Source organism: Hemicordylus capensis, chromosome 9 (genome assembly GCF_027244095.1).
Source record: "Hemicordylus capensis ecotype Gifberg chromosome 9, rHemCap1.1.pri, whole genome shotgun sequence".
Taxonomy (NCBI): domain Eukaryota; kingdom Metazoa; phylum Chordata; class Lepidosauria; order Squamata; family Cordylidae; genus Hemicordylus; species Hemicordylus capensis.
Window position 1 is genome coordinate 16,407,156 of NC_069665.1, and position 27,632 is coordinate 16,434,787.

Consider the following 27,632-nt stretch of genomic DNA (forward strand, 5'->3'; position numbering starts at 1 on the left):
TGTGGTGTTAAGTGCACTTCCTTCTTTCCCAAGTGGTGCAAAGTACAAAGGTGGCACTGAAAGGTTCAGTGGGAGAGCTCTGAAGAGTTATGTGTGTTTTATATTGTGTTTTATTTATACATTCTGGAATTTATTCTGTGTATGTATATAGCTACATCAGGCAACAAAACCCGATTGGATGCTCAGAGAGCAACAGGCTATTTCCAAACTGTCCCTCCTCAGGCTGCTTCCAAACTGTCAACTACTGCTTGCAGAAATTTCTCACACCCTCCAGGGCATTTTTCACACAGCAGACTTTGCCATGAGTTTTTGTGAGGCTTTACTGCAAGTTCGAAGTGGCTCTCCAAAAAGCCTCAGAAAGTGGATTTTTTTTTTTTAACACGTGCAGTGAAAAACCCAAATCATGTCTGGAGGACTCTCCGATAGCTCGCAAGGACTTCAGGATAAATCTGGCTGATATGTAAACACACACCCTCCATTCCAGATGACATGTGAACTGTGTGAAAAACGCCCATTCAGAGGGGGGAAACACACTAGCTCCTAACTGCCAGTGAGAGAGTACTCGCTAATCCCCTCTTGGCTACAAGCAAACAATCAGCTTGAAAAAGCATGGCTTCCCAGCAGCTGCAACACCATATTATAGGTGGGTTCTCACGTAGCCCTGAACCTGAGGCATGAGCGAGCAGCTGGAACCTCAGGAACATGTGTATGCTCTACTTCTAGTCTCAGGAAGGATATGCAAAGATTTGGCATGTCATACGAATCCATCAATTTTGGCATATCCAAGTCTTAGTTACATATCTGTCCCTCATTTCAAGTTGTAATGATCAGCCTCCACTCCCTCTAAATTGCTAACAAGGAGTGAACCCTTGTCTCAACTGACAGGCTGCTTAACTTCAGGGCAGCCAATCAGTAGATCAGGTGGGTGGGACCTAGAGAGCAGTTTCTGGGAACATGAAGGGCAGTCATTGTTGGAGAAAAGCGAGTGTGGAAAGGCTTAGTGAGGGGCAATGGAGTTTTGCTCCCTCATGGTTGAAGCCAGCATGGAGGCTTCTCTCATGGAATAACTCTGTAGATCCTTAAAAGAAAGAATTGCTGGAAGCTTGATTCTCCTCCGGAATTGGGTGAGTTCAAGGAAAAGGGAATTCAGCATAAGGAACAGTTTGTTAGGTTTTGCCTTAGAAACTTAGATTTCTTTGGTGTGTGCATGCTTTTGCACACTCCTGATACTGTTCTATTATTGTTTACCTGTAACATAATTAAAATAAGAAAAACTAGCCTATGCCCATCCTACCTAGGGTGTTGCAAAAGACTCTATAAACTTTTAAGCGTGCATTAAGACAACCTATTTTTTTTAACCCTGCTAAATATTCTTAACTGTATCAGAAGCTGAGAAAGCCTCAGACGGAAGCAGTCTGTAGAACTTGAATAAAACTGGTTTTTTAAATTCTTTTCTTTTTAGAAGCCTCTCCGAGTTGGTTTTTAACTCAGGAAAAGGAGGGCCGAAGGAGGATTTCTCTGGTGCCAACACGTCCTCAAACGTCCATCAGCCATCAGTTTTCTCACCACGTGTAGGCTTGCACGTAGGAGATTCTTGTACTTGTCCAAGAGCCAAGTTAAGAACGGGGGGGTTTTTTTGGGTTATCCCACCCCAAGCCCAGAGAGTTTCTATAGACAAAAGAGGTGGTGGTGGCAGCATTTTGAACCAACCAACAATACAGAATAGTTTTAGGAGAAGACTGGCCAGGCAGCTCAGCAGGGATGATTCAGAATTTCTTCCCTCATGTGGGCTTGCTCTGAGACACAGGTTTTAATGCGCTGTAAATCTTAGTTACAGATGCAGGTTCTGTACTTCAAGTAGGGCAGTATATGCCAAGATTGGTGGGTTGTTGGCATGTCCTTCCTGGGACTGGAAATAGCACATAAACATTCCCAGGGTTCCAGCCATTCTGCCAAACCCCAGATTTGGTGGTACATGTGGAACCCACCCTATGACTGGTGTTTTATTAAGGACTTTGATTATTGGACTAACTTCCTCCTTCTAAGGGTAAGACTTTGCTGTTTCCTCTAGAGCTTTCTAAGTGTACAAATGGAAAGCACTGAGATCTTTTGGTAATTAATGGCAATAATGAAAGATACTCCTGCGCTTGATGAAACCTGCTCGTGTGGAGAGCCTGCAGGGCTTGTGCGAGGAGAGCGGGCTTGACCTGCTCTCCCCGCACATGAGCATTCCACCCTCCCTGGGCAGTCACATTGGCTGCCCACACAATTACCATCCCCATCAGGGAGCCAGTAGGGGCATTGGGGATCAGGGGCTGCCTGGCTCCTGGAAGTCCCAGAATCCCCACACAAGTGCACAGGGCATTCTAGGGAGAGCCCCGATGCCAGGAGGCTTGTACCTTCCCAGTCAGGTCTCATGAGTCGCCATAGTGTGGTGTCTCATGATTAAGAAAATGGGGTTAGCGGAGCACGTGCTCCACTAACATTGTTTTAGGGGAGGGCTACTTTGGCGGCCTAGCCACTGTTGAACCACCAGGCTCGCCCATGAGCCCAGAGGTTCTCACGACGGCAGGGAAACTGGGCTGGGCTCCCTTACCCTGGTTTTCCCCCATCGTGAGAATAGCCTCCATTACTTTCAGAGTTGTTTCTGATAATAAACTGGGGACAGACCTTTATTTAAAAAAACACCTAAAATAGCTCTTGCAAGTGGTCTACTTACTTGAGCAATGTAAACAAGATATTATCTGCTCGCTGTTGTCGCAACCTCACCTAATTTTGTATGTGGCTGTATTTTATTGGGAAACCATATCCCCTCCTGTTTGCTTTTTTATATGTAGTGTTAAACATTGTCTAATAAAAAGGCAATTTGGGTGACTCAGTTCATAGCTAAATGTTATACACAGAAGTGTGTAATAAAGCCCCAGCACATTCTTTTTAAAAAGAAAAAGGTTTTGTGGGTGAGCAATTTAGAGCATAAAAGTAGTGCGGGAAGGGCTTCTTAACCCTCTTATGCTCACTGCTTCCTGACCCATGAGCAGCTTGGTCCAGGAACAAGTAGAGCCACTATAAAATTGAACTTGCGCCAATGGGCAGTTTAATCCATCTTAGACTGAAGATGACTTGAATCCTTCCTGCTATCTTCAGAGGGAATGGTGGTGGGGTGGGGTTTCTAACACTAAATGCAAAACATTTAAAAAAAATCCATAATAATAATAATAATAATAATAATAATAATAAGGTCCTTGGGAAGGACTCGATGTCTGGATAAAACAAACCAGTCAATAACACCTGTCTGACTGTGTAAACAATAATAATAATAATAATAAATTATTATTATCATTATTTAGTTAACATTCTGGTGATTTTAATGATATTTCTGTAAGTCCCTTTAAAATAGTTTTATCATTTGGGGGGAGCTTTGGTGACATCAAATGTGCATTGCCTGGTAACAAACGTGGCTTTTTTTGTCTTTGAAAAGGTTGCAATGCTTCCCTCTAGTCTAGCTGGTACAGGAGAGGACATGCACCAACTTGCTTGGCAAATGTTTATGTGGCTCCAAGTGGACTAATGCACTTCGAAAAGAACACCTTTGCTCACAAGCATATGATGTTTAAAAGGCAAATGTAATTCCATCTTCTGGTTTGGCTGGCTTTGGAGAGTAAAATTGCACTGCACTAACCCATAAACACCCTAAGTTCAAAACCTATTACTAGGTGCACCTGGCCTGATCCAGCAGTGCTGCTTGAGTGTAAATCAGCTGCAGCGGGGTTGCAAAATTGCGCAGGAACTCACCTGAGGAGGCCCAGCTGCTGCCCATGGGCCGTGAAATGCGCTCCGTTAAGAGCCTCCCCATCTCTGACAACTTTTCAAAAGGCACTGAAGACGTATTTGTTCACCCAGGCTTTTAATTAGATTTATAGTTTTAATACTTCTAATTTTAGGTTTTAAACGATTTTAATGTTTACAATTAAAATATAAACCACCCAGAGATGCAAGTTTTGGGTGTTGCCGAAATAAGTATTTATCATATTTCTATACCGCCTGATATGTACATCTCTATAATATGTTCAATAACTTATTTTTTTTTTATAAAAGCCTCCAGCCCAGTCGTGCTGGGTGGAAGTCAGCAAGGAGGATGCACAGCCAGGTAGTTGGTGCTGATGATGGGAACAGCCAAAGTGAGCGGGGGGGGGGGGCTGCCAACCCAGAGCAATGCCAGCTGTTGGGGAGGGAGCAGAAGGACCAGCCCCCGCCCTCTGAAAATCATACCGTAATAGTACTATATCTTCGGTAAGCCGCCTAGAGACCCTTCGGGCTTGAAAGGCGGGATAGAGAACTGATCAGAGCCACGTACCCAGGACGGGCTTCGGGCATGCTGTACGTGCTCTAGGAGGGTCTGCACCGGGGAGGAGGAGGAGGGGGGGGGAGTTGGCCTTGGGGAAGTGGAAACTTCCCTCCTCTGCGCTGAGGCTGGGAGTCGGGGAAGGGGCCGAGCGGGCGGAGCCGAGCTCAGTCGGGGCTTGGCCGCGGGCGGGGCGCCGCAGCCCGAGGAGGCGGCTTCGTCCTCTTCGCATCTGCAGCGGCGGAAGGGGGTCCCCCCCCCCCGCCCCATTTCCGCACCGTCAGGATTTCCGCTCTTCTCCTTCGCCTCCGTCGAAAGAGGAATCGCAGCCGCCCGATTCTCGCCAGCTCAGCGGGCGGCGCTCGGGACGCCCAGCAGCAGAATGGAGCCCTCCGAAGAGCCCGATCCGCCGGCGCCTCGGCCGGGAGCCCGCCCTCTCCTGCCCTCCAGAGAGTTCGTGACGTCCCGCAAAGGGCTGCTGCTGCTGGCGGAGGCGGTAAGCGGGCTGGGCTGGGCTGGGCTGGCTTCTCGCCTGGCGGGCTGCGAGGGCCGGGGCCGGGGAGAGGCTGCGGGTGAGCTCATCTCCCCGGGCTGGCCCCGCGGCCGAAAAGGGCGCGCGCCTCTCCTGGCGGCGGCAGGGACCGCGCTCCGGGGCTTCTTCTGAAGCAGCGAACGGGACCTCGCAGACGGCGGCTGCGATCCAGTCGCATCCTTCCTTCCCTGGGAGTCCGCCGCCGCTTGCACACAGACGGCGGCTTCCGTCCGAGGAACCAGACCCGTGGGGGGGGGGGGTGAGCTGCTCCGTCGGCTGCGTGGGGCTGCTTGCCGTTTGCCACTTGCCGCGGCCAGACTGACTCCCGTCCGAGCAAGGAGGACTCGCCGCTCGCCCCTCGCTCGGCGAGTTGAGCCACGCCGGTGGCGGGAGAGCCCGGACTAGAGGCGCCTGCCACCACGCCCCCCCCCCCCACCTCCCTCGCCGGAGCGCTGCCGCCCCCCCACCCGCGCCTGCTGGTGCGGAGACGGAGCGACAGTTTGAGCAGCCCCAAGTTACTGCGAATTACGCGGGGGGTGGCTGGCGGGGAGGGGAGGGGAGGGAAGACGCATTGAATCGCTCTGGTAACAGGGTGCTTGAGCTTTGCCTATGCAAGGTTTGTTATGGATGGGTAAAGGCGAAGTGTGGCGTCAAGCCGGTTCCACAGAGCCCTGCGGTTGTCTTTGGTAGAATACAGGAGGGGTTGACCATTGCCTCCTCCTGCGCAGTGTGAGAGGAGGCCTTTCAGTATCTACACTCCTGCTAACTGGGCAAAGAGGCACCTTTTACCGTGGTGATTCTCTTTATTTAGCAGGGGGAGAGTAACTGGCCCTATCCACCCCCAGCACTGTACCTCCAGTGACTCTTGCTGGTGTCTATCTTACATTTCTTTTAGATTGTGAGCCCTTTGGGGACAGGGATCCATCTTATTTGTTTGTTATCTCTCTTTGTAAACTGCCCTGAGCCATTTTTGGAAGGGCCGTATAGAAATTGTATTATTAATAATAATAATAATAATAATAAATCCTATAGTGCTGCTGCCCAATATAGGAGTTTCCCACCAGCGGGGATTTGAACTGGCAGGCTTGCTAGTCAAGTCATTTCCTGGCTGCGCCATTAGGTAGCTTTATGTATGGGTACATGGGTTTTATTTATTTATTATTTATTTTATTTTACATCCCGCTCTTCCTCCAAGGAGCCCAGAGCAGTGTTCTACATACTTGAGTTTCTCCTCACAACAACCCTGTGAAGTAGGCTAGGCTGAGAGAGAAGTGACTGGCCCAGAGTCACCCAGCTAGTATCATGGCTGAATGGGGATTTGAACTCGGGTCTCCCCAGTCCTAGTCCAGCACTACACCACGCTGGCTCCACGCTGGCTTTGAACGTCTTATTGGTGGTTATTTTGATCTGTTCTATATGATTTAAGATTTTAATTGTTGTATGTTATATATTAGTTTGTAAAGCGCCCAGAGACTTTTAATGGGGCACGTTAGAGAAATGCGATTAATAATAATGTGGGTTATTGGGCTTGGTGGGCGGAGTTCAGTAAAATGGGGGTGGATTCCTCAGATGCTTGGTGAGGGGTGTCTCTTGCACCCCTGATGGTAGCAACCCTGCACGGGGACAGGGGAGATTTCAGAAAGGTATGCCTTCAGGCTTTGGGTTGCCAGCCGCACCCCAGGCACTGGCGCTGTGAAAAGCACTTCTGGAGATCCTAAGCAGTGTTCCCTCTAACAGGGATTCCCAGTTGTTGTTGACTACAACTCCCATAATCCCCAGTCAAAGGCCATTGCAGCTGGGGATGCTGGGAGTTGTAATCCGCAACTGGGGGGATCCCTGTTAGAGGGACCCCTGAGCGCCATGGCCAGATTCCAATGCAAGACTGGAATCTCCAGGAATCGCTTCATGCAGAGTTGGCAACCCAGTTACCAGGGTGCCTCCTCCCAGCAGGACTTTGAGCCCCCCCCCTCATTTTCTCTGAAGAACTCTGGCTTAAGCCAGCATGACAGAGCTCCGATCGGCGTCTCCTTTTCCTCGCCAGCAAGAAGAAATGCAGGGCTGGAAGGTGTGGAATCGGCCACCTTTGAGCAATACCTGGAGTCCAGCGGAGAATCACCAGGGCTGCTTTGGGCATAGAAGGCCCAGTGTGGGCTAGGAAGTTGGTGGCCTGCTTGAGGCTCTCTTGAGCCATCGGTTCACTGATTCATGGCTATGGAGGCATGTGTTTGATCTTTCTGGCCCAGGAAGTTACTCAGCTGCCCTGGAGGCATTGTAGAGACACTCTTGACTGTGTAGCTTCCGGCTAGTCTGCTTCCTGTAGAAAGGTGATAAGCAAGGTTGCAACCTTTATTGTGAATCGATTGAATTAATTCACAGCCCAGAGGTTCTCAAACTGGCCATTGTGGCTGGGGATTATGGGAGGTGAAGTCCAACAACATCTGGGGAACCAAGTTTGAGAAGCCCTAACACTTTTTTCTTTTTCTTTTAAAGTGTTGCCAATCATACTTTTTGAAGTCCACTCTAAAAGGTTTGGAATGTAAATGGTGGTAGAAACTGCAGATGCTAAGTACCATGGGCATCTCTCTCTTCCCCAGGAAAGATATTCTAAGATGGCACCTACTGAAACACACACACCATCTGAACAAAAACCATGCTTTTAAAATACAAAACGTTTGCATTTAACAAACATTGTCATATGCAAATCCATGCAGATTGAGTAACTCATTTGATCCACTAAGACTTGTTTTAATCCGGTGGCAGTGTTGCTAATACATCTTCTAAAGGGCATAGAGACAATAGCTGCTATTTCTGGGATTAGCAAGCTTGGCCCTCCAGCTGTTGTTGAACTACAACTCCCATGTTCCCCAGCCAGAATAAATTGTGACTGGGGATGATGGGAGTTGTAGTTCAGCAACGGCTGGAGGACCAGGTTTGCCCACCCCGTCTATATCATAGAATCAAAGAATATTGGAGTTCTTTTTTTCCAGCCCCTGCTCAGTGCAAGAACTGGCAGCAGCATCCCTGATATTGATCCCAGATAATGAGCAGTGTTCTGTCTTAACAGGGATTCAGAGATGATGTTGACTACAACTCCCATAATCCCAGCCAAATACCATTGCAGCTGGGGATGCTGGGAGCTGTAGTGAACAACATCTGGGAATCCCTGTTAGTGGGAACACTGGTAATGAGCCAAATTCAGCAATTCTTCCTAACTGAACTTGGTATTTATCACTGGAATGGTATTTGTCACTCTTCTTCTTTTTTAAAAAAACACACACACATCTTATAGTCTGCGTTGTGGCCAGAACATCTTTGAAATCAGTGGGTCTAGAACAGGGCTGCACAGCTTTGGCCCTCCAACTGTTGTTGGACTACAGCTCCCATCATCCTTTACTGTGTCTGGAGATGATGAGAGTTGTAGTCCAACAACAGCTGGAGGGCCAAAGCTGTGCAGCCTTAGTCTAGAAGCAGTTTCTTGTCCCTTTTTCTTCTTGTGATGCTGAAGGTTCCTCCCCTCCCCATTCCTTGCCCTTATTGCTGTTAACGAGGCTGCAGAGCAACCGGACATTCCAACCCTGTGTTGCAATTCGCAAGTGTGATGAACTTTTCACCCAGCAGTTCTCAAGAGGGAGAGCTTGTCCTTCTAAGTGCTGATCTAATGCTGGTATCTGTTCTAAGATTCTCCAGTCTGCTCTGTGGATGCAGCTGATGTCAGACCGAACAATTAGAAAATGTCTCTGGGCATCTGGCGAGGCAGCCTGTTACTTATTAAAGTCTGTGTCAGAAGGGGCGGGGGGGGGTGGATCTCAAGCAGCCACAATCTTTTCTTTGTGACTTTCCAGCATTTGAATACAGAACATATTAGTGAGTTCCGGCTCAAATGTGAAATTAGTTGGCAAGCTCCATCTCTGCCTCAGTTTCCCATCTGTTAAATGGGAATAACAGTGACTTGCCTCATGGGACTATCATGAGGATGAATCGGAGAATGGTGGTAAAGCACATTGTGCACCAAAAGTGTTGCCTGAACAACAACCGGGCTGGAGGAATGGCACGATCAAGCAGTGCTTTGTATTCCAGTGGGTAGAGTTTCATTGCCTCGAAGTAGCCATGCGGAAACTAGCAATTACTGTGTGGACCTCAAAGAGACATGGAGCTTTTGCTGGGATTTTGGCATAGACATTGTCTCAATCCTTTGTATGGGGCATGCTTCTCTATGTGAACTAGCTTGCAGGGTGGAGTCACGGTGGTTTGTTTGCTCCTCACTGGTTGCCTTGAATTCAAACTGAGAGGTTCTCCCTCTCTCTGCATAAGAGACTTAAGTCTGTTGTCTTCTTAGCTCATGTTTAGTTAGTAATCTTTTTTTCTCAGTTAAAGTTGGCTTCTTGTTCAATTACGTATAGAGGATAACTTATTATTCCTTCCATTCCTCCATTTTCATCTCTTTGTTGCTTCTCTTGATCTAGTTGTTTCCATGGTGGTTTCATGTGTATGCGTTCTTCCTTTCTGCCCTCCCTTCTAATATAGTCTCCGGATTATTACTGAAGATGACCTGCAACTATGGAGGCTTTTCTTCGTCCATGCCCCCTCACTATCTCCCTCGATCTGAAGCTTCCAGCTATCGGAATTACTCTCCTGCCCCCAGAGACCCTTTCCCTATGCCTCACTTGTTTAGGAAAATCTGTATCCTCCCTTTCCATTTAAGTTCAAGGCAATCTACAGACACAAATTGAAACCATCCTACATAAGTCAACAACTGAGGAAAACAGAAAATAGAAAGCAATGTGTAAACAAAAACAAGAACCAGCAAATAAAACTCAAAATGACTCATTAATGGATGTTGAGTATGAAGATAAATAGAGAGGGTACCAAACTAACTTCCCAGAATAGAGAGTTTGAAATCTTAAGGGCCATCACTAAAAGCACCCTTGCGCCCTCATAACTCTAAAACTGTATAGATTTCTCCTAAACAAACAAGTTTCATGCTCCAGCACCAAGCAGAAATTGACCCAGTGCAATATTTATCTATCATGTTTTTATACCACCTGATATGTACATCTCTAAGCGATGTACAAAATTTAAAAATCAGCGCAGATTAATATACAACACAATTAGAACAGTAGCATAAAAACAGTAACATAAAACAGTTAAAACAAATTATTAAAATTAATTCTAATTAACAGCCTGTGAGAACAGGTGAGTCTTGAGGATCTTCCTGAAAACAGAGAAGGAGATGCTCTTATTTCTGCAGGGAGCATCTTCCAGAGCCCCGGGGCAGCCACAGAGAAAGCCCGGTCCTGGGTGGCCACCAAACAAGCCAGTGGCCACCATAACCGGACCTCTCCAGAAGATTGTAACAGACAGCAGAGTTCATGACAAAGGAGGTGCTCTCTTAAATAGCCTGGACTCAAGCCGTTTAGGGCCTTATAGGTAATAGCCAGCACTTTGTATTTCACCCAGAAACATATCAGCAGCCAGTGTGGTTGTTTTAGAACTGGTGTTATGTGGTCCCTTCGGGTTGTCCCAGAGACCAACCTGGCTGCCACATTCTCTACCAATTGCAGAGAGGAGAGCTGGTCTTGTGGTAGCAAGCATGACTTGTCCCCATAGCTAAGCAGGGTCTGCCCTGGTTGCATATGAATGGGAGCCTTGATGTGTGAGCCCTGCAAGATAATCCCCTCAGGGGATGGAGCCGCTCTGGGAAGAGCAGAAGGTTCCAAGTTCCCTCCCTGGCAGCATCTCCAAGATAGGGCTGAGAGAGATTCCTGCCTGCAACCTTGGAGAACCCGCTGCCAGTCTGTGAAGACAATACTGAGCTAGATAGACCAATGGTCTGACTCAGTATATGGCAGTTTCCTATGTAGTTTCCAGACTACGTACAAAGACAGCCCCTCAGAGAGCGCATTGCAGTAGTCAAGCCTGGCGGTTACCAGCATATGTTGCTTTATTTATGTTACATTTATATCCCACTCTTCCTCAGAGTAGCTCAGACCGCTGTACATGGTTACCCTCCCAACCCGTGAGGTAGGTTAGCTTTGGTCAGAGAAGGATACGAGAGAGATTCAGTTTGACAGAAGCCACTAGGCACACTGTCTGGTGCCTGTAACAATGTGGAGAGGTTGCTGACCATGTAGCCTGGTTCTGTGTTGCCTTCCCTTTCCTATTACTCAGACTTCTGAAATGCTACAGGGAGGCAATATTTTGGGTCCAGCCCTTGGTCCATCTAGCGCAAGACTGTCAGCTGTGACGGGCGGCTGCTCTCTGGGGTCTTTCCCAGCCCTGCCAGCAGAGATCCTTCAGAGATACCACTGGTACGACACGGGCAGCAGAGATCCGGTACGACGCTGGCAAGCCTCGTTTTGTCCTCTCCTTTCCAACCAAACCAAACAAACTCAAGTTCCCTCCATTTTTTAAACACACCCAATCAGATCAAGCCCTCACTGCTCTCCCAAAGGCAACCAGCAAAACTCTTTTTCCTCCCAGACCGCAAAACCTCTGCTCTGCTGCTTCATCCGTAGAACATCGGGAGTTAAGCAATTGCATGCAAAAATTTGAAACCACAAAGAGCAGAAAAAGGTCTCATTCCTTCACACTCTGCTACTGATCTGTGACCTTGAAGCTACAGCCAACTTAATAATAATAATTTTTATTAATAATAAACTTTATTTGTTAGCTGCCCCATAGCAAATTGTTCTCTGGGCTGCTCACAACAGAGGGGTAAAACATACAATAAAAACACGTAACACATGAAATCAGACCAAAAAAAGGCAAAAAGAGAATACAGAATATAATACAAAACAGCTTAAAAACTCATTTTAAAATTAGTTAAAAATCAGATCAAATCTGAAAAGAGCCAGCGTGGTGTAGTGGTTAGAGTGCTGGACTTGGATCAGGGAGACCCGAGTTCAAATCCCCATTCAGCCATGAGACTTGCTGGATGACTCTGGGCCAGTCACTTCTCTCTCAGCCTAGCCTACTTCACAGGGTTATTGTGAGGAGAAACTTAAGTATGTAGTACACCGCTCTGGGCTCCTTGGAGCAAGAGCGGGATATAAAATGTAAAATATAAATATATAATATAAAACCAGAATTTAAAAGGCCTGAGTGAACAAAAAGGTCTTTACCTGGCATATGAAAGAACAAAGTGATGAAGCCAGGCGAACCTCACTGGGGAGGCTATTCCATAAATAGGGTGCCTCCACCGAAAAGGCTCTCTCCCTGGTACACCTGGCATCACAACGTGGTATGCTTAGCTACCATATAGCTCCTGATCATTACATCTTTACTAAGATTACAAATAGTTTTTTGTTTTTTTTAAAGTCAACTGAATGCAGTCCTCGACATATCTACTCTGAAGTAAATTGACTTCAGTAGGCTTTTAAAAGTAAAGTTGTGCCCTCGAGTTGGTGTCGACTCCCGGTGACCACAGAGCCCTGTGGTTGTCTTTGGCAGAATACAGGAGGGGTTGACCATTGCTGTCTCCCACACAGTATGAGATGATGTCTTTCAGCATCTTCCCGTATCGCTGCTGCCCAATACAGGAGTTTCCCATAGTCTGGGAAACATACCAGCGGGGATTCAAACCAGCAACCTCTTGCTCCCTAGGCACGTTACTATGCAGATTGCATTTAGGATTGCAGCCTAACTAGATTAAACTAAATCTCCTATAATGCAGCCCTCCTAAGAATAGAAGGCCTGGAAAAATTAAATAGTTATTCTGGAGAGAGCTTCTTCCCCTTCTAGCCTAGGAAACTGTCCACTCAGACTTAACCAGATTTCCCTTCCATGATGATAAAGAGGGTCTTTCCTGTCTGCAGGATATATTACTGTGTTTCTCCTTTTTCTTTCCGCCTTTCTCTCTTTTCAGTGTCCTCCTCTGAAGTGATCTCCATAACAGAAGTTTCCAGCTGGGGGGAAAAAAGTTGAATAATTGTATTCTCAGAAGACTTCCTTCCTTGACCCAGTAGAGACTGACCACTCCTGCTACTTCCCTGCGCCAGGTTAATTCCATATTTGAGTCGGATATGCTGTGAAGGAAATAACTGATAGAGCTCTGTGTCAAGGTAGCATACTCTGGCAGATTGATAAACTTGGGCTTGAGAGTATACAGGTGAAACTCCCCGGGCAGGGGAGGTGGCTGGTGGCTCCTAGGCTGCTGCATCACCTTGCTCAGTTGTCCCTATGCCTATGTTGCACTGTACCGCTAACACTTGTCAGTCAGAATGAATAACTAGCTGGGCTGGGCACAGAGAATCTGCGCCTCTAGTTTCGCCTGCCGCTGCCATTTTCTTCCCCTGCCCGCCGCTGCTGCCGTTTTGCCCCACTCCAGTTTGTTACCCAAGGCGGTAACATTTTGTTACCCTCTGGCGCTGCCACTTTCCTCTTCCCCTGCAGCAGCTTGCTTGCGAACTCTTTCGAGAGCTGCCACTCTTGGGATTAGTGATGGGTATGCCTAAGAGAGAGAGATAGGAGAGGAGAGCTGGTCTTGTGGTAGCAAGCATGACTTGTCCCCTTAGCTAAGCAGGGTCTACCCTGGTTGCCTATGAAGGGGATACTTGATGTGTGAGCACTGCAAGATCTTCCCCTCAGGGGATGGAGCCGCTCTGGGAAGAGCAGAAGGTTCCAAGTTCCCACCCTGGCTTCTCCAAGATAGGGCTGAGAGAAATTCTTGCTTGTAACCTTGGAGAAGCCGCTGCCAGTCTGTGAAGACAATACTGAGCTAGATAGACCAGTGGTCTGACTCAGTATATGGCAGCTTCCTATGTTCCTGCAGTTGCAGTTTAAAAGGATCTTGAATAGGAAGTCATTGTAACTTCCACGATCTGTGTCATCTGCTTCCTGTTCCGGAGTTTTTTCCAGTGGCAAAATCACTCTTGGATTCTAAACCCAGCCTGTTGCATGATTCTTTCTGAAATCCTGACAAGCCTCTCGCCACAGCTCTTGCTTCCTAAATGTCGACATTTGCTGAGTTGTTTGTCATGATACATTTCCTGAATGAAAAGAGGTGGAGGAACTGCTGTCTAACAGGCAATGCTGCACTTCCCCTTCTGAGCTTCCTGATGTAGAATCCCCGAGTGGAATGTAACCAAATTCTGTGGCTTCCAGCTGCAGCTTCTGATCAGTCTTGCTACAGAACTGGAATAAAGGAACACTGCTGGAGGTTTTGGCTTTGCACAGCGCTTGTGTGCATTATTCCCTGTAAGAGGGATCCCCAGATGTTGTTGACTACAACTCCCATAATTCCCAGCTGCAGTGACCTTTGGCTGGGGATTATGGGAGCTATAGTCGACACCATCTGGGGAATCCCTTTTACAGGGAACACTGCTTGCATAGGACTGGGAGAGATTCCTGCCTGCAGCCTTGGAGAAGCCACTGCCAGTCTGTGTAGGCAATACTGAGCTAGATGGCCCAATGGTCTGACTCAGTATATGGCAGCTTCCTATGTTCCTATGCTTGTGTGCATTCTCCAGTCTAAAGCACTGCTCTGAGTGGCACTGCACACATCACACTCAACTACGTGGATTGCCATTAATTTGATAGATCATGAGGTCACAGCACTTGCTTTTGTGGGGCAATATTGTGGTCAGAACATTCCAGAAAAGCAGAGATGTGGGGTGGAAAATTTTCTGGAAAAAGTTCCCATACTTTATTAGGGGAGGAGATCGGGCTTTGTGGTGGCAAGCATGAATTGTCCCCTTTTACTAAGCAAGGTCTGCCTTGGTTTGCATCTGGATGGAAGACTACATATGAGCACTGTAAGATATCCCCCTTGGAGGATGGGGCCATGGTTCAGGGGAACAGCATCTGCTTGGCATGTAAGAGGTCCCCCGTTCACTCCCTGGCTCTGGGAGTAGGGCTGGGAGAGACTCCTGCCAGAAACTTTGGAGAAGCCACTGCCAGTCAGTGTGTAAACAATACTGAGCTAGATGGACCAATGGTCTGACTCAGTATAAGGCAGCTTCCTATGTTCCCTGGGAAACATTCAATTTCTAAAATTAGCTACTTGAAATATGTTTGAGATACAGTGAGGTAAAGATAAAGTGTGCCGTCGAGTCATCTTTGGTAGAATACAGGAGGGGTTTACCATTGCCTCCTTCCACACTGTATGAGATGATGCCTTTCATCATCTTCCTATATCACTGCTGTCCGATATTGGTGTTTCTCATAGTCTGGGAAACATACCGGGGGGTAGTCAAACTGGCAACCTCTGCTTGCTAGTCAAGTCATTTCCCAGTACAGTGAAGAGAAGTTAATATGGCGGCTTTTAAAAACAGGTCAAATAACATGCCCAATCAGATCACAATCTATTTGGGGCATCAGGAAGATTTGTTTAAAAATATACTAATGACCAAAAAAAATGCAAATGGAGGGGGAATTTGCATGGGAATTCCAGGAAATTTTTCTGAAAACTTTCCAATTCAAAACTTCCCAGAAAACCCATAGCTGTGCAGAAAAGCATCCTATATGCCATGACGTTTGGGCAAGGTATTCCTTCATATGTATCACTTGCTCTTAAGGCTGATACTAGGAGTTTTGCTACCCAGTTCATACTCTGCAAATGAAGGCAGGGCACTCTGAAATTATTTTGTAAATATGGTACTAAGGATGCTTTGTCTTGTTGTTTACTTTTAAAGATGAGTGTTTTGATCAGCTTGTGTTTGTTTAAAGAACCACCATACTAAATGTGTCACTCCGCAGTTGAGACTTACAGGCTCTCTCTCAATCTTCTTTCCTCGTGCTGCAGGTCCTGTCCTTCGTGATTTTCATCTGCTATATTGCCTCGGAGGCTGCATCATTCCTGATGGTGCCCCTGTTGACATTTCTGCTGGCCCTGGGTTTTTTCTCTGTATATGCTCTAAAGATTAATGAGAAGTTCAAAGGACCCTACTGGCTTTTGGTGGTAAGTGGATGCATGGAGCTGCTCTAAGCAGGGCCTATGAAAATGGTTTTGATGGGAGGAGAACTCTCTTTGCTAGAGAGTTTCTCTTGGAAGGAATATCTGAGGGATGTGGGAGTGGGAAGTCATTGAGGTGAGGTGGTGTGTGAAGGCGCAATGGGGATTTTGTTGGAGAAGCTCAGGCCCCACATAAGCATGGTCTTCTCCACAACCTAATGTGACTCAAGGCCCATACACACGTTGTGTTCAACACTTGTACAATGATTGTACAGTCATTCACATATGATGTTGAACACTGGTATAGCAGTGGCACTTCCTCTCTGTACTATGCGTTTGAAGGGCCTGTATCCAAGTTCACTTTTAAAATGAACCTAGATACAGTCATTTACACAAACACTTGTACAAGTGCATAGACATCTGTACACTCGTACAGCATAATGTCTGAATCGGGCTTCAGTGGGCATGAATTCCTAAGTTTGTGGCCATTTTTGACCCCTGGTAGCTATAGGAAGAGAAACCCTCCCCTGGCCAAGCTCTGATTTATGGCTGGTGGCCAGTGTGGACCACTTTGTCACGTGCACGTAAGCCCGTCTTGGACTGCTGTATGTAACAGAACATCTTCTCTTCAGTTGTGATTTTTGTGGGTGAAATCTCTCTAATGCCATTGATTGGAGTTACCTAAATCAGCTTTATGCTGAAACTGGTACAAGATTGAGAATATTTACAGGACGCTTCAGTTCGGACTGGAGGCAGTCAGTTTCCAGGAAACTCTGATAGAGGCGCCATTTCCTGGGTTGGATGCACATTGCTTTTGAACTGAAGTTATCTCAGGCCAAATGGGCTTTTGCCCATTTGTGGTGAACTACACTTAATCTTTGACTCTGTTCCACTGTCTTCTGAGTGCAACGATGCCCCCTCCCTATCTGCAACTCCTTGGGGGAAGCCATTGAGTGATAGCCAGACTAAATTACTTGTGAGCAGTCCCATTGAAATTAATGCAGGGAGATGGGAGGGAGCCATAGCTCAGTGGTAGAGCATCTGCTTGCACACAGAAGGTCCCAGGTTAACTCTCTGGCACCTCCAGGTAGGGCTGGGAAGGCTTCTGCCTGCAGCCTTAGAGAAGCCGCTGCCTGTCTGTGTAGACCAGGGATTCTCAAACTTGGGTCCTCAGGTGTTATTGGACTTCAACTCCCATAATCCCCAGCCTCAGTGGCCTCTGGTTGGGGATTATGGGAGTTGAAGTCCAATAACACCTGAGGACCCAAGTTTGAGAATCACTGGTTGTAGACAGTACTGAGTGAGATGGACCAAGGGTCTGACTCAGTAAAAGGCAGCTTTCTATGTCCTAAAATGTGCTCATTACTAACTTCTCCAGCGGGACTACTTATGAGTAACTTAGCCTGGTTGTCAACCTTTTTCTTGAGGCTCAAAAGCTTATGAATATGACCAATATTCATAGATCGCTTTTCAGCAAAAGTTCCCAAGCGGGTTATATAGCTACAGAGGTGCACCTAGGTAATTTTGGAGCCTGGACCTAAAGGCCTTTGGAGGCCACCCGTCCCTTGCAAATTAAGCATCATCATGCTCTGCCAGGCAACCACACCACCCAGGACAGACGAAAGAGGATTTGGGGGCCCCCAGGGGCTACGGAGGTCCTGGACTTCGGCCACAAAGTCCAGGGGTAAGGTAAGAGCGCCTCTGTATAGATATAATAAATAAAATGGCTCCCTATCCCCAAAGGGCTCACAATCTAAAGAGCCAGCATAGTGTAGTGGTTAGAGTGTTGGACTAGGTCTGGGAAGACCCGAGTTCGAATCCCCATTCAAACTCACTGGGTGACTCTGGGCCAGTCATGTATCTCTCAGCCTAGCCTACCTCACAGGCTTGTTGTGAGGATAAAAATAACCATGTACACGGCTCTGAGCTCATTGGAGGAAGAGTGGGATAAGTATAAGACGGACACCAGCAACAGCCATTGGAGGGATGCTGTGCTGGGGATGGATAGGGTCAGTTGCTCTCTCCCGATAAACAAAGAGAATCGCCACTGTTAAAAGGTGCCTCTTTGTTGGCAGGGAAGCTGCCGATATGTTACCATCATGCTACTGCTATTGGTTATTTCTCAAAGTGACCACTAGGTGCTGCTGTTCTTCCAAATAATCATTTAGCAAAACAATATTGGGAAAATGCGAAGTAGCCGCCGGGTTTCAGTTCCTTAGGGGTAGTTCAAGTTCGTTATTCCCCATCAGCTTCTTGATTCCGCTTCCTGTCGGAGGCTGCAGTGGCCAGAATGGTTGGATCAGCATGTCAGTGTCCAGAGCTGACAGTACAATCCCAAGGAGCCTTCACCTCTAAACGAGTTAACCTCCTCCATGTTTGCAACTTTGTGGAATACCCTAAGAATATTTCAAAAGGGGGCACTTAAGCAAGCTCTGGTTGTTAATAGGCCGAAGGTGGACAGCACTCAGAACTGCATACACAACCTATTTCCACTCTCTAAGTAATAAATTCGCCTTCCCATCTGTTCAGGAGAGATAAAAATCTCATTGGGTGCCACCATCACGGCAGCGTGGCTGCATCTCGCATCTTCCTGTACATCCTTAAAAACAAACACAAGGGGCCTTTATGAAACACCCATCGCCCCAAGGCAGGAGTTCCCAGACTTGGATGTTCCTGGACTACAACTCCCATCATCCCCAGCAGCAGTGGCCAATTGCCAGGGATTGTGGGCGTTGTAGGCCAACATCTGCAGGAGGGCCGAAGTTGAGCAGCCCTGGTGTAGACGATACTGAGTTGGATGGACCAAGGGTAAACTTGGTAAAAGGCAGCTTTCTGTGTTCCTGTGGGTCAGACTGTTGGTCCACCTAGCTCCATATTGGTCCACCTAGGAGATCTCCAAGATCTCAGGCAGGAGTCTTTCCCAGCTCTACCTGGAACATAGGAAGCTGCCATATCCATTGGTCCATCTAGCTCAGTATTGTCTGCACAGGCTGGCAGCAGCTTCTCCAAGGCTGCAGGGAAGAGTGTCAGGGACTGAACCTGGGACCTTCTGCATGCAAAGCAGATACCCTTCCACTAAGCTATGGCCTGGGAGAGAGCAGGAGGCATAGCCAAAGAGCATGTTGCCACCAGGGGGCATAGGTAGGTGGCACATAGCCATCCCCTTTTCTACTCAGGAACATTGTATCTAGGAAGCCACCTAATGGCGCAGCGGGGAAATGACTTGACTAGCAAGCTAGAGGTTGCCGGTTCGAATCTCTGCTGGTATGTTTCCCAGACTATGGGAGACACCTATATCGGGCAGCAGCAATATAGGAAGGTGCTGAAAAGCATCGTCTCGTACTGTGTGGGAGGAGGCAATGGTCAACGCCTCCTGTATTCTACCAAAAGAAAACCACAGGGCTCTGTGGGCAGCAGGAGTCGACACCGACCCAATGGCACGCTTTACCTTTACATTGTATCTAGTTACTTAATGTCTGAACAGGGCTCTGCTGTGCAACCAGTGTGGATGCTGATATGCACACACCTCGCTGAACTAGCTGAATGCCTCATCCTCCAGTGGGGATGGCAGCGTTGCCTGGGGCCTTTCTAATGGCTGTGCACAACTAGAACTGGATTAGAGCCCTTATGTTTGAGCTCATACGTTCCCTGCTTACTGCCCTGCTAGATTCGAGTTTAAGAAGAGGAATGGCTTGTTTTCCAGAGAGTGATCGAGGTGCCAGAAATGTGCATTGCAGCACAACCCAGCTCCCATCAGATGCCACTACTCTTTAATAATATATTATTGTTGTTGTTGTTTCCCTTCTTTTTCTTGTGTTTCTGCTGGCCTTGGGCCGAAATAAACAAATATATACATACTACTACAAATATTTATATACTGCTTTTCAGCAAAAGTTTCCAAAGTGGTTTACAGAGAGAAATAATGAATGAATGAATGAATGAGATGGCTCTCTGTCCCCAAAGGGCTCACAATCTTTAAAAAAAGGAACATAAGATAGACACCAGCCACAGCCACTGGAGGGATGGATAGGGCCAGTTGCTCTCCCCCTGCTAAATGAAGAAAATCACCACTTTAAAAAGGCATCTCGTTGCCCTTAAATGCAATAGCAGGGGGTAACTAAAATAACACTGCGACTTACACAAGAATCTAGTTCTAGTTGGGCGTCATGTTTGGGACGCGTGTGTGCTGAGGCCTGGCTTCAGCCCCAAGCAGCAGAAGGGCACTGCCAGAACCAAGTCTCTTGTCTGTGTTCCTTTGGCCTGAAACTGGAGGTAGGAATGAAAACTTGTCCACACTTACTTTGCAATTGGATAGGGCTACTAAAGGAAAGAAGGAATTGACTCTCTGGTTGCCTCTCTAATCTTTGGTGCCGGATCTATTCAATGATCTATTGTGTGTGCGTATGTGAAATATCATGTTAGCCTGTTTATAGCCTTTTCCTTCCTTCACTGGATTTCAGAACTCTGATGTGTTTGGTTTTTTCCTGCAGGATTTCTTGTGCTGCCTCATTGCTGCTATCATATACTTTGCCATCTCCATTGCTGCTGTCTCGAAATATTCTGACAGAGCATCCAAGGCAGCAGGAGTAAGTTATGTTTTTAATCTGCTTCCAGTTAAGAGCTTGAGAAAATGGTAGAACCATGAAGTCTTGAAACAGCAGACAAGAACCTTGCACGGATGTTATGTCTGCTGTGAAGAGCTAACACGTTGGCAAGGAGTGGGACAAATAGGCTTGTTCCAGGTAGCCACACACCCCCAGGCCTCGGCACCCTTGATGCATGGGATCTTGGAGGTTCAGGGTCCCACCTCATGTGGGAAAACCTTCCCAGGTGTGGCTTTGTCCTCTGCAGATCAGCAATGCACTAGTGAAGCTTGTGGGTGCAGCTAGTGAGCCCAATAGGGTGTGCACATTGCCTCTGCATTTTAAAATATATATCTATTTCTATACCACCCAAAACTTGCATCTCTGGGCAGTTTACAACTGAAGTCATTTAAAACATTAACAACATTTTAAAATCCCTTTCCATGTGGTTCCACACTGCAAGCATCACATCTGCATTGGGGCTTAAGACTGAACCCAACGTGAGAAAGGATCTGTTGAAGAAGACGCATCTGCTATAGTTGCCCACCCTTAGTAGCAGTGACATTTAAGCCAGGACTGTACCATTCGATTGCATCAGTTAAAATCCTGGGAGAGGTGTCCCAATTCCTCTGGCAACCTTCTTTTTAAAATGTAATGATGCTAGTACTCTTATAAAAACTGCTGGTGGCAAGTGCCATCTGAAGAGGCATTCTCTCATGAACAGGTGGAAATACCTCTTCTAAGAGGATGCCTGCTGCGATACACTCACACCTCCTTTAAAAACAAAGGATGCCTTCTGAACCCTTGCATTTACTCATGCACATTTTTTAAAAAGGCAGCTCTAATGCAAACTCATGCACGCACAAAGGACTCTGGAGATGTTATGCTCCACTTCTGGGCTGCCTCCATATGAGAGAAGCCAACTCATGAATCTGCCCTTAAATAGGGAGATGCCCAGGCAGTGCTTTTTCTCTTAATACTCCTGGAGCCAGTACGGCCACGCCCCCTTACATGGCCACACCTCCTGTGTGCTTGCATGGCCACGCAAGGGACGTGGCATGGCGCTCAAAGTCAGTCCCTGCTGGGGATTGCAGCACCAGGGAGGGCTTTGCCTTCATTCCTGCAGGGAACGGAAGTAAATCTCTCCCTGCCACTGTGATCCTTGGCAGGGAGTGAGTTCCTGGCCACGGGAACTGGGTGCCACTAGGTGCTGGTACTGTGTACTGTCACACAAAAGGCCTGTGCCCAGGCATCGCGGGCAGGGGGTGGTCAATATCAGAAGGGGAGAGCTGCGGAAGCCGATCCCGTCCACAAACATTTCTTCCTTTGGAACTCATTCATGTTTTCAAGAGCTGCCTTTCTACCTCGCTTTCTCTAGGTATTTGGCTTCATCGCCACCGTTGTCTATGCTGTTAATTTCTACATGACCTTTAACGAACTGATGACCGTCCTCAAGCAAGGCGACTCTTCAGATGCCCCTGAGCCACAAAAATCAGAAGGTGGGTACAAAGTCGCTGTGCTTGTTGTGCCGCTGTGGCTGCTGGCCTTGAGCTCCCATAAATCCCCCCCAAAATGCTCAGTTTCTGCCTTTGGAGCAGGGCTGCACAACTGTGGTCCCTCCAGCTGTTTTTGGACTACAACTCCGATCATCCCCAGCCACGGAGGCCAGTAGTCGGGGACAGTGTTCCCTCTAAAGCAGGGATTCTCAACGCGTGGGTCCCCAGATGTAATTGGACTTCAACTCCCATAATTCCTACCAAAGGCCACTGGGGCTGGGGATTATGGGAGATGAAGTCCAACAACATCTGGGGACCCAAGGTTGAGAATCCCTGCTCTAAAGCATGTGCATGCACTCACAATTTGTTTTGATGTCCGCTCAGTTAGTTTTAGATCCTGCTCAGGTTGAATCAAGAAGGCCCCACTCTGAATGCACATGCGCACACACTGTCTTGACACTGCCGCCCAGAACAAAACTCATTCCCCACATAGTTGGAAAAAGAGAGAGAGAACCGTGGCCAGGGGGTTGCAGTTCAACATCTGCAAGAGGGCCAAAGTTGCGCAGCCCTGCCTTCGAGTAAGTGATGGGGCCAAACATTCTACGGTCTGCTTTTAATATCAGACTAGACTGAGGTTTATTTTTTGGGCACAGTGGCAGCCAGCACCAGATGACAGCTCAAGCAGCTCCCTCTAGTTTTTCCATATAGATCGTGTGTAAAAGTTTCTGCTTGCAACAAGCAGGTCTCCTCATTTCCTCGAGGCCAGCCAGAATAGAGTAGGTGGGATCAGGAAAAAGGGAAGGGTGGCTAGCTAGCTATTTATTTGATTGATTGATTTCTATACTGCCCTTCCAAAAGGTTTACACAGAGAAATCACAAATAAATAAATAGCTAGCTAGAAACTCCGGGCTTGTATGTCTGCAGCAGTTTAACGGAAGTGCTCCTTAGGGGCCTGTTGACCTAGCTGGATGCATCCCTCTCCGAGGCCCCTGCGTTGGCACTTGTGACCTGAGCAAGGCCCTAGCCTGACTACTGACGCCAAAGCCAGAGGAAGGAATCTCTGGTTGGTACAGTTGCAATGCCAGGACTGGCCCCCTCGAAGCTTCAGTGCTGCAGCTTCTCACTCTGTGCCTTCCTAGTGTGCCAGGGCCCTCTGTTCATCGTCTCAGGCCCTGCTCATGGCCCCGCCACTAACACATCTGGTTGGCGGGGACTAGAGACAGGGCCTTTTTGGTTGTGGCTCCTCGGCTTTGGAACACCCTCCCTGAAGAGCTTCGCCGTGCTCCCTCCCTCAGTGTTTTTAAAACAACAACTAAAAACACCTTTTTAAAGAGGCTTTTAATGCCCCTTCTGTGGTTATATCTGGTAGGTTCTTTAGTTTTTATAATTTTCAATTTTTAGCTTTGAAATGTTTAATTTGAAATTCAATACTGATTGTGGTTTTTTAAACCTGAGTTAACTTGTTTACTTAATTTGGTTGATTTTATTGCTTTTATAGTATATTGTCTCTATTTTATTGTTGTGAGCCGCCCGGAGCAGGGTATAAAGATTTTAAATAAAAATAATAATAATAATGTGTGGGAGAAATGTGGGGGGTGCATTCCTTTGATGCCTGTTTTGTTCCTCTCCTCTCTTACCAGAAGATGATTCAGATTCTGATTCAGACTGAAGCCGGAAGCCTTAGTTTGACCACAGAGCCATAAGCGAACAGAGGATGAAGGACACACCCTCTTTTTAGCCTTTCACCACCTTTATAAACCTTTCTACACATTGTTGTATGGAGCATCACCAAAGCCACTGAGGAGACTGGGAGATCCTCTTACACGTCCTTTTTAAACGCAAGTCTGCGGCTGTTTGAGTCTTGGTATGTCTTTCTCTCCCTTGCTTCATTCAGCACGACAAGATACAGTGCAGGCAAACCTCCTTTTGTAATCTCAACTGTGTATATCGTCTGGGCTGTGTGTGCAGACCGTGCCGTCTCGGTGACTTGATCGAGGCACTTGGCAATTTCAGCAGTCTCTTATAAACAATCCATTTTGTAGAGTTAGACCTCCCGCCCGCCCGCTACACTGGGGGGTTGAAGTTGCACCTAGAAGGTAAGTACGTTCTTGTACTGCATCATCTCTTGCTGGAGCCGCTGGTAGAGGCAGGAAAAGGGCACAGAAGGGCCGCAGGCCAGATTGAGACATAGAGAGGCTGCGTGATGACGTATAGAGTCCCAGGAGCACACACTTTCGCTTCCGGTATGCCAGAAATGGTGGGTCTGGGCATCGCAACCAAACTCGGCATATCCTGCCCTACTTCCGTCAAGTAATCGGACATCTGTAATTTAGATTTGAAGCAAGTTACAGATGTTGGGATATCTTGATGGAAGTAGGGAAGGACAGGCGGAGACTGGTGGGTTCCACTGTTACCACTGGCCTCAACATATTGGAGGCTGAAATGGAAGCAGAGAGTAAGTGCCCACTTCCAGGGCTGCATCAGCACACGCCAGGAGTGGCTTATCCCGATGAGCTGGGTGGTGTGCCAAAGTGGGGCGTGCCTTAACCTCCTGGAGCTCTGTTTGCTACACTCTCTCTCCAGGCCCATTCGTCAGGTAGGGCTGCATGGTTATCTGTGCAGCTCTACCTGGTGAATGGCCAGCCTGCAGGCAGCACAGCTGCCATTAATGAGCTGTGGAAGCGGGGAGAGGAGCAAGTGGGGCTCCAGGGAGTTGAGGCTGCTGTGCCTCCTCGCCCCACCCCGCCGGCCGCCCTCTTGTTAGGACAAGCCATCCCTGGCTCATGCCAAAGTGAGGTGCTGCCATAGGTCTGAACCTGGTCCGTAACCAACACAGTGAGTGGCTGGCTTCTCCAAGGCAAACTGCACAAGAGCCCTACTGCTTTTCTTTTCCAGAAGCCTCTTTTGGGGGCCTACACAGGGAAGAAGCAGCAAGGAGGCTCCAGCCTCTTCAAAATACCCTTCCCCAAGCTACTTTCCCACTCCACAAGATTCTAGGTGTTAAAGTAAGACTGAAGCTCTGCAGGGAGTGGCGGAGGGAGGAGAAGGGCTGCTCAACTCTGGCCCTCTTGCAGATGTCAGCCTACAACTCCCATAACCCCTGGCCATTGGTCACTGGGGCTGGGGATTATGGGAGTTGGGGGCGGGGGCTACGTTGAGCAGGCCTGAGCCAGAGGCGCACTCGGTGCAGAGAAGCAGCAGCTTGGGAAAGGTCTGCTCTCTGGAAAAGGGGCCGTAGCTCAGTGGCAGAACATCTGCTTGGCTGCTGAAGGTCCCTGCTTCAGTTCCTGGCATCTCCCAGTAGAGCGGGGAAAGAGCCCTGCCTAAAACCTGAGGAGAGCCGCTACCAACACCACTGAGCAAGGAGGACCAGTGGTCGGACTTGGTACCGTAGAAGGCAACTTCTTGTTCTCCTATGAAGCACCACTGCTGCTTTCTCCACTTTGTTCCTCTCCCCAAGCTGTGTTTCATCTTAAACTGTCATCATCCATAGGAAGCTGCCATCTACTGAGTCAGACCCTTGGTCCATCTAGCTCAGTATTGTCTTCGCAGACTGGCAGCAGCTTCTCCAAGGTTGTAGGCAGAGTCTCTCTCAGCCCTATCCTGGAGATGCTGCCAGGGAAGGAACTTGGAACCTAGATGCTCTTCCCAGAGCAGCTCCATCCCCTGAGGGGAATATCTTGCAGTGCTCACACATCAAGTCTCCCCTTCATAGGCAACCAGGACAGACCCTGCTTAGCTAAGGGGACAAGTCATGCTTGCTACCACAAGAACAGCTCTTCTCCATTTGTTAACTCCATTTGTAGGCAATATGTCACCATCCCCCTCAAGTGCTCAGGATACTTTAGTGTAACTACCGCTCCTCTGGGTTGTGTTCAGAGCTTACACTTACCATGGTCTGGTTTACAGGAAACAAACCCCTTTTGTATTGGGCCACAGCTCAGTGGCAACACCAACTAATTTCTGTAGCGGGGCTAGGAAAGGCCTCTGCCCAAGACCTTGACTAGCCTTTGCGAGTAAGAGTAGACCATACTGAGCTAGATGGACCAATGGGTCTGATTCTTCATGTTCAATTAAAAAATTGTAGGGCAAAAACAGGTATTAATGGTAACTTACTTCCAAGATTTAAATTGTGTTTTTCTTTATTTTTTTTTTTTAAAAGGCTAGGGTGGTTAGCTTAGTGTTAGAGCATCTGCTTAGCATGCAAAAGGTTCCTACCTGGTAGCTCCAGGTAGGGGTGGGAAAGACTCCTGCCCGAAACCTTGGAAAGCTTCTGCCAATCAGTGTAAAAAAACCAGCTCAAAAACACAGAGCTAGATAGACCAGTGGTCTGACTCGGTACCGGTCAGCTTCCTACATTCCTTTCTTCCCTGATATGCCTGGAACTTTGAGCAATAAGAACTCTGTAATGACAATCAAGTTGCATGATTGCACCCTGGAACAATCTATAAGGCAGCTAGGAAAAGAGTACAGGGAAACCTTGTCGTCCACGGTCAGGGAAAAGATATCCGACCTCGGCAGATGCAGTGGGGGAAAGGGAAAAAACCATGTTGACATCGTGTATCCACGAGTCAGTGGTGGCTGGAAATGACCAGAGATCATTTCTGGCCACCATTTTGTTTCTCATAGCCACATAATGGCTCCATTTAAAGGGGGGTGGTGATTTTTTGCCAATTTGGGGTCATTCTGGGACACGGTGTGACGGGGGGAGCTCCCCACACATCCACCCCCAACCCCTGAAATTTGGCCTTTTTTTTTTTAACCCAGTTTCTGGCTGACCAGGAACCTAACCCTCATGATCTCATTGAGTAATGCCTCTATATTCGTGGTCTCCAAATCTGTGACTGCAGCCAAGAACATAACCCCCACGAATATTGAGGTCCTCCTGTATCAGAAACAAACAGCTCAGTCCAACAACTGCTGTGCCTTCATGGATGAAGATTTGCATCTACTGAACTGTACCACACAAATGCACCTAGATACTGGCTCATATGGGCCAAGAGGACAGGCCCAAAGTTCTGCCTTTAGAAGAGCTTGCCTTCTCCCAAAGAAAAATTTGGAAGAGGTCCTAAATTAGGAGACAATCCTATTGTGTTCCCATGTTGTTCCTCTTATACAGAAGATACAATTGAAGGGGTAAAGGGGAATAATTGGTTTTTGAGATGATCGTTTGAATAGCTTATGCAAAAATGAATAAATAGTTATACAAACTGTGGGACATGACTTCATGATTTTAAATTGCTTTCCAATGTGCCGAGAAAGCCACAAAGAATTTTTAAGGAAGTAGAATTAACTACATAAATCATCCCATTCTCAAGCTATTTTATAGAGGAGGTTATTTGTTGAATCATTTTTCTGTTATATAAAGGTTGAATCTGTTGAAGGAACATTACACAGTATTTTACCATGTATTAAGCCATAAGGTATGAAATACAATTATATAGAATCAAATCACTGAGACACCAAAATGCCTTGCATTTCAGTGAGGTGTTAGTATACTAGCTGGCTTTTAGCAGAGTGCAAGAAGGTTTTTCTCCAGGAATGGCTTGACTCATTAATCTAGCTAGAGACAGAACTGGTTCCCTGAAGGCTGGTACCTGAACAGGGTAACACAGTCCTGACATTCTAGGACACAGGTCTCTCATATTCTCCAAATGAATTTTTCTAATGAATTTTTATACTTTTGCCTCTTTCTGAGTCCTAAGTTGAACTTTTGCGTTGCATGTCAAAACTGGCACATGGTTGGCATTTATGAACCACTGTGGAATAAACTCTGTTGACAAGAGAA

General features: G+C 47.4%; 1 protein-coding gene across 1 annotated transcript; it reads left to right on the top strand.

The window, feature by feature from the left end:
* Positions 1–4,379: 4,379 nt before the first annotated feature.
* Positions 4,380–27,632, top strand: CMTM3 (CKLF like MARVEL transmembrane domain containing 3). The gene is made up of 6 exons (XM_053271513.1): positions 4,380–4,838; positions 15,616–15,771; positions 20,256–20,351; positions 21,727–21,847; positions 23,485–23,940; positions 26,612–27,632. Exons 1-5 carry the CDS (start codon positions 4,725–4,727, stop codon positions 23,511–23,513), a joined length of 516 nt encoding a protein of 171 aa, XP_053127488.1. The 5' UTR covers positions 4,380–4,724; the 3' UTR covers positions 23,514–23,940; positions 26,612–27,632.

Excerpts from the sequence above, each read along its gene's own strand:
- CMTM3 (XM_053271513.1), top strand. The coding sequence starts at position 4,725 with ATGGAGCCCTCCGAAGAGCCCGATCCGCCGGCGCCTCGGCCGGGAGCC. Across the intron at positions 15,772-20,255 it reads GACCCTACTGGCTTTTGGTG|GATTTCTTGTGCTGCCTCAT; the intron begins GTAAGTGGATGC and ends TTTTTCCTGCAG. Across the intron at positions 21,848-23,484 it reads TGAGCCACAAAAATCAGAAG|AAGATGATTCAGATTCTGAT; the intron begins GTGGGTACAAAG and ends CTCTCTTACCAG.